Consider the following 7375-nt stretch of genomic DNA (forward strand, 5'->3'; position numbering starts at 1 on the left):
TTGACAGTGCATGTCAGAGCAGAAACCAAGCCATGAGGTTGAAGGAATTATCCGTAGAGCTCTAAGACGGGATTGTGTCGAGGCTTAGATCTGGGGGGGAAGGGTACCAAAACATTTCTGCATTATTGAAGATCCCCAAAAACACAGTGGCCTCCATCTTTCTTAAATGGAAGAAGTTTGGAACCACCAAGACTCTTCTTAGAGCTGGCCGCCCGGCAAAACAGAGCAATCGGGGGATAAGGGCCTTGGTCTTGGAGGTGACCAAGAACCCGATGGTCACTCTGACAGAGCTTCAGAATTCCTCTTTGGAGATGGGAGAACCTTCTAGAAGGACAACCATCTCTGCAGCACTCCACAAAGGCCTTTATGGTTGTGTTGCTAGACGGAAGCCAATCCTTTGTAAAAGGCACATGATGGCCCGCTTGGAGTTTGCCAAAAGGCACCCAAAAGAACTCTCAGACCATGAGAAACAAGATGCTCTGGTCTGATGAAACCAAGATTGAACTCTTTGGCCTGAATGCCAAGCGTCACGTCTGGAGGAAACCTGGCACCATCCCTACGGTGACACATGCTGGTGGCAGCATCATGCTGTGGGGATGTTTTTCAGCAGCAGGGACTATCCATGTCAAGGGGTCTGTATGCTTTCCGAATGCACTGTGTCTACCTCTATCACTCCAGTATCCCTGCACATTGTAAATATGGTATTGGAACTGACCCTGTATATAGCTTATTACCTTGTGTTCTTTTATTTCTCATGTGTTTTTGTTCTAGCTTGTGTTATCTTTAGTGCTACTTTGATATTGATCACTGCATTGTTGGGTTTGGAGCTGCAAGAAGGCATTTCACTATACTTGTGCATGTGACATTAAAACTTAACTTCAAAAACATATTTGACAGTTGGCACAACTTTTGAGCATGCATGCATGCAACAGCAGTTTGATCCTCAAAAGCAAGGCCTGTAGAGAGCAGTGTTCTCACATTTCTGTAACTTCTGGCAATATTTTGATTCCTAAAGTTGTTTCTGAGTCTTGTTTTAAAATGTTCTGTTTTTACAGTCATATCAAGACAAAGCTTTAGAAAAAAATATAGTTGATTATGATTTTAAGCTCTATATAACTTATGTCACCCAGTGACATAATGACACCCTGTCACCAGCTCTTTTTAGTGACATTCAATACAAAAAAAATACATTTTTTATGTAAATAGGTACCAAAGAAGTGACATTGGTTGACAGATATTACACATTAGCAAGGGTAAGGCATGTTGGCCCTTTTGCATTCTATCCTCATTGACGACGAGCCTGCGTCATTTCCGGATGTTGCCTCCCCCCCTTTTTTTTATTGACATTTCGCTTAATTCTAGCTTGCGGGCTACAGGCATTTTGCAGGGTCATTTGGTTTTTATTCGGTGACATTTAGCACCACGGCTTCTGAACGGATAGGTGCATGTTTTGCACAAAATATAGGCGTTTGTAGGTGGCAGGTTGTTGGAAAATTGTGGAGACATCAACATCTTTCTTCCTTTGGATTCCTGACGTTTTGGCTTCCTTTGTCAGCTTGACTTCCGTTTTCATGTGCAATCAACAGTGGAAAAATAGCTAGCTAGCTAGCTAGCTATCTTGCTAGGAAAACCATAGTCAATGTTTTAAGTTGTACTTAGGCGTGAACAATATAAGACTTTATATCTGCAAATAAGTCTGCTTTAAGGGGGTAATTTCCTACGTTGGTTTGCAAGCTAGTTTTCAGGCTAGTTTCCTTACACGGATGCTAGGTGGCTAGCAAGGATAGCTAGCTTGCTAACAATACTGCTGCACATTTCTCACTATTGTCCGTCGGTACGCTGTACTAGAAGTGTCGAAATACCCGAATGAGAGGTCGTAAATTTACTGTCCTCTTACATTATTTTTTGTACTGAGGCCCCAAGAAACTACGTTTTTAGCTAGCCCCAGCTAGCTTAATTAGCTAACCAAAACACCATGTTTCGATATTTAAATGACGTGGATGACAACCCTTACATGATGTGAGTATCGTATTGCCTTTTATCCAAGCGAACTGCATGTCTTGCTTTTATACCCACTTGAATGAATCAACCCAGTCGTTGTCGTTTGTTCTGAGATTTAAAGGCCTAATCTCCTGCCACAATGTGTAGGCAGGCAGCCAGAATATATTAGTTAACTACATACACCACATAGTTAACCATGATCCATACAAGCCGTTATATAGTTCTCTAGCTTCTTTTTTTCCCATAAGTATGTGGTTACCCCTTATATTCTCATTCCATGATGTGTAACCATGGTCAAGAGTACACCTGGAAACAGCTGAGTTTTCATAATGTCAGCAATCCCTTTCCTTAGTCACTGCTGTTTTTTTTCATGGTCTGTATCCTCAGTGAGAGAAATTATTTCTGTTTTGAAGGGATCCATTCGCAGCCCAGAGGCAACAGATGAGGAGTCTGTTTGGGTCGTTTGGCTACGAACCTTTCCCCCTCAGCCCTCAGATTCAGCCTCCCCGTGCACCCCACCTTCAGGTGTGTGTGTGAGAGAGAGTGTCACTACTCTGAGTATCTCTAGTAAGTGTGTGATGTTGGGTTCAATTCCATTTCAAATTTAGGAAGTACACTACAATTCAAACTCTCTTCAATGAGTAAACATTGGAATTTGAATTGGATAACTTTTGAATTGACTAATTAAAATGGAATCGACCCAATCCTGGTATGTATACAGCACAACACACCATAGCTATTTCCCCTTTGATTATATGTAGTGTAGACTCTAATTTTATAGTACTTCATGCCATACTGCATTGTTACTGCATATTTGTTGTCTGCTGTTAAATAACCTCCTACTGCTTTTCAGGCTGGAGCACTGCAGCCGTTTGGAATGATGGGAATGGTGAGTCCTTGTCCCTGTGTGTTAAGATGTTATCTCTGCCGCTTAGAGCACAGAAAAGCACCCAAGGCCCTGTTCCAATACGTTCAAAACTAATTCTCAATTTCAGAATCAGATAACTGACTTCCTCATGTGTTCCTTCCCCAGGGGGGAGGCTTCATGGACATGTTTGGGATGATGGGAGGAATGATGGAGAACATGGTGAGTATTTCCAGAGGTATTCCATCACCTGCTTTCCCAGATCCAGATCAAACATGTGCCTGATCTAAAAAACACCCAAAATGGAGATTCTCTGCGTCCAGAAAAAAACAAATTTTAGAGTTAACGTTTTGTGACCCAGCAACAACTCTGTTTAAAGCAAAGACCTAACATGAGTTCAGTGGTTGAAACTTAAAAATAATCCAGCGAGACAAGATGTGTTATCTTCTTTCCCTTTAGGACAGAATGTCGGGTTCGCCAAACTGTCAGACGTTCTCTTCCTCCACAGTCATCTCCTACTCCTCCTCAGACATGGGAGCCCCTAAAGTCTACCAGCAGACCAGCGAATTGAGGACTGCACCTGGAGGGGTAAGAGAGCAGGCCAAATTACATTTACTACTGTGATTGCATGTACATTTTTCAGTAGGGGTTTACAATGCCAGTCCTCCAGAGCTACTGGCCTTTACTACCAGCTCCCTGCTGAACACTACCTTCTCCCCTCAGATTCGTGAGACGCGCCAATCGATGCGTGACAGCGAGAGCGGCTTGGAGCGCCTGGCCATTGGCCACCACATCTGGGACCGCGGTCACGTGATGGAACGCTCCCGAAACCGCCACACGGGCGACCGCGAAGAACGGCAGGACTACATCAACCTGGAGGAGAGTAAGTCACGGAGCTACATGTGCTACTCGCTACTCGTTCTCCAGAATCAGTATGACCCTAACCCCCAATAATAAACCATTTAATAATAATTTTTAAAAACCATTTAATAATAAACCATTTGCCTTGGGTAAAAAAGCACATGAATGCTTAATGGCTGTATTTGCAACTGTTTGTTTCCTTTGCTAGACTTGCCTGGTTAGTTACGTCTGGCCAGGTTTCTGACCCCCTCCTCCCCTGTCCCGGTTTCTGACCCCCCTCTCTCCCCTGTCTCTCTCTCAGGTGAGGCTGCTGCCTTCGATGAGGAGTGGAGGAGCACAGCCGGAAGGTACCCTCCCCCAAACGCACGGGGGATAGACTACGGCCGGGACAGGAGGGCAGGTGGGCAACAGCTGGCCCTCGCCGCCCCACCCAGCTCCTCGTCTCCGCCCGCCCCTCGCCATGAGTCTCCCAGACACCTCCCACCCGCAACTCGCCCCCGCTACGACTGGTGAGAGGTAGGAGGAGCATGACCTGTGTATGTCTGTGTGTTTGTAAAAGTGTGTGTACCGTGGACAGCACGGCACAGTTCCAAATCAATTCCTGTACCCTTTGTTGATCTGAAAGTAATGGATAGGTATCAACCCTGATATAGGGTCTTTGCTTACGCCAATCCCGATCCAGTCCTTTCAAATCCACTAGGTGAGTCAATAAGGTCCAGGGAACAGATGAGATCAGTCTGGAACTGGGCCTGTCCCAGTTGTTGGCCTGTCTGGGGTCAATGGGTGTATCTCAATAGTCTACAGTGGTTTACGTTACACCACTCCTCCATCTGCTCTGACATTAAACAAGTGGACATGCAAAAGCTCAGTCTCAGTAAGAATCCTCCATATTGCTTTTGACATAACCAATGTTTTCAGATCAGTGTAGGAGAGGAGACAAGAAGCCACTATGACAGTCAAGATCCACATCACCCACTGATGATGTCATGTGTTCTCTCCTGCCAGGGGTCAAGGGTGAAAGGTGAGCAGAAGGATGGAGGAGAGGATACCGAGGGGATCTGCCTGATGCTGTGAACGAAGAAGGGAGAAGAGGGTCACTACTGATCGTCAAGATGTTTGATATGATGGAACTGTCTATATATAAACTATACATTTAACACACACATACACACACAACACACTCAATACCCGCAATTATGGTTCAACCTCTCTGCTGTTACTGTTCACATACACACGTGCGGACACGTGTACACACATGATTACACACACTCAAGTTGTATATAGAGCCACCCTCCAACTTTACATGCGTTAATTGCCCACCTCACTATATAAATATATATAAATTGCCACACTACATACTACACATGTGCTGTACAGTCCATATATGTTTGTGTAGACACTAGTGTGTCTGTGAATTGAATTGTATACTGTTGACTAATTAAAATAATTAATGAAAACAAACATTAAATATTGTTAGATAATTGCACACTGTGTTGTGGTTTGTCATGGAATAGTGAGGGGATGGGTTATGTTTTTAGAACAGGTTTTGACCTGACGAGGACTGCCATTACTAAAGGTGGTACTGGAGAAATGGAGTCCCATTTCCATGTAGGAAGTAAACTGACATTCCAATATAAATTTGTTGTAAACCCATGAGAATTGGAATTTCAGTTTACTTCCTGAATTGGCACAATTGAAGTGGAATTGATCCCATCCCTGGTACATGTGAAAATGTTACTTGGTTGTATTTTTGTTTTGCTGTTGAATCTGTTCAATATTCAGCATGCCTTTCCATCCCAACACTTTGTTTATATTATAAATGCCACAGTAAATAGTGTGTCCTATGGCACAGTCCATCCCTTCATACATACTCCCTCACAAATAAACACATTCATATCCCTACACACTCACTCTCTCGTGTGTGTGAACTCGTGCTCTCACTATCTAGTGTCAGAATAGCTGCAGATGGTCATATGACATCCAGATGGAACACACCAGAGAAGAAGCCAATCAAAATCCTCCCTGCCCACCGCCCATTCCGTCTGGATATTTCCCTCCCCCCTCTCTCTTCCATAATTGTCACCTTCATCGCTGAGGTTCCCTCTGTATTTTATAGCTGCCTTGTGTGATTTATTGTTCGTTCTCTATCTTTCATCTCTGTATTCTGTTAAATGCTACACATCACTAGATAGCTGGCCCTGGTCCTCTATTACCTGCCTTCATTCACATAGTGCCTTGCAAAATTATTCAGAGCTTTTGGATTGCTTCACATTTTATTGTTACAAAGTAGAATTAGAATTTATTGATTTAATTGTCTTTTTTTGTCAACCTACTCAAAATACTCTGTAATGTCAAAGTGGAAGAAAAATGCAAACATTTTTTAATGAATAAAAATGTGATAACTAAAATATGTCCGTTGCGTAAGTATTCAGCCTATTTGTTTAGGCAAGCCTAAATTAGTTCAGGAGTAAAATGTTCCTTAATGAATCACAATAAGTTAAATGGACTCACTCTGTGTGAAATAATAGGGGTTGACATGATTTTTTTAATGACTAACCCTTCTTCTGTCCCCTGTGCATGAAATATCTGTAAGGTCCCTCAGTCAAATATTGAATTACAAGCACAGATTCAACTACAAAGACCAGGGATCTTTTTGAAAGCTGCAAAGAAGGGTAGTGATTGGTTGATGGATAACAATAACTTTTTATTTATTGTGATTTTAAAGCAGTTACAGAGTTCAATGGATCTGATGGGAGAAAACTGAGGATGGATCAACAACATTGTAGTGACTCCACAATAATGACTTTAAGTGAAAAGAAAATTACAAATATACAGAATAAAAATATTCCAAAACATCCATCTTGTATGCAGCAAAGTCTTATGTTTCGGACAAATCCAACATAACACTTCACTGAGTAACTGCCTCCTTATTTTCATGCATGGTGCTGGCTGCATCAAGGTATGGGTAGGCTTGACATCTGCACATACTGGGGAGTTTTTCAGGATAAAAAGAAACAGGATGGAGCTAATCACAGGCAAAAGGAAAACCTGGTTCAGTCTGCTTTCCAATAGACACTGGGAGAGGAATTCACCTTTCAGCAGGACAATAACCTACAACACAAGGCCACATCTACACTGGAGTTGCTTACCAATAAGACAGTGAATGTTTCTGAGTGGCCAAGTAACCGTTTTGACTTAAATCTGCTTGAAAATGTATGGCAAGACTTGAAAATTGATGACCCCCAACATCTTGACAGAGCTTGAAGAATTGTGAAATTCAATATTGCACAATCCAGGTGTGAAAAGCTCTTAGAGACTTATCCAAGAAGGCTCACAGGTGTAATCACTGCCAAATGTGTTTCTAACATGTTTTGACTCAGGGAGCTGAATACTTATGCAACAACTATATTATTGAATATCTATCAATCTTCTATTTTTATTTTTTATTTTTTTCCCACTTTGACATTAGAGTATTTTGTGTAGACTGTTGACAAAAAAAGTACAATTAAATCAAGTTTAATGCCACTTTGTAGCACAATAAAATGTGAAGAAATCCAAGGGGTATGAATACTTTTGCAAGGCACTGTATCTATTCCATATGGCCATCTAACCTGAACTACAGGGAGTTCAATGTCTCCCCTCCTATAC

At 42.3% G+C, this 7375-nt stretch overlaps 2 protein-coding genes across 3 annotated transcripts in view; both read left to right on the forward strand.

Moving 5' to 3' along the window:
- The window catches only part of LOC120048605 (cell adhesion molecule 4-like), a 752359-nt gene that overhangs the window by 501628 nt on the left and 243356 nt on the right, over positions 1–7375 (forward strand). The window lies entirely within an intron of this gene.
- LOC120048612 (myeloid leukemia factor 2-like) lies at positions 1334–5213 on the forward strand. Of its 2 annotated transcripts, none has more exons than XM_038994715.1 (8): positions 1334–2019; positions 2415–2526; positions 2855–2890; positions 3035–3088; positions 3326–3454; positions 3590–3749; positions 4029–4243; positions 4733–5213. In XM_038994715.1, the coding sequence occupies exons 1-7, from the start codon at positions 1976–1978 to the stop codon at positions 4238–4240; spliced, it is 747 nt and encodes a 248-aa protein (XP_038850643.1). In that variant the 5' UTR covers positions 1334–1975; the 3' UTR covers positions 4241–4243; positions 4733–5213. The 2 variants fall into 2 exon arrangements, with proteins under 2 accessions (XP_038850643.1, XP_038850642.1); XM_038994714.1 differs by having other exon boundaries at positions 4029–4236.

This window comes from Salvelinus namaycush, chromosome 5 (assembly GCF_016432855.1).
Source record: "Salvelinus namaycush isolate Seneca chromosome 5, SaNama_1.0, whole genome shotgun sequence".
Taxonomy (NCBI): domain Eukaryota; kingdom Metazoa; phylum Chordata; class Actinopteri; order Salmoniformes; family Salmonidae; genus Salvelinus; species Salvelinus namaycush.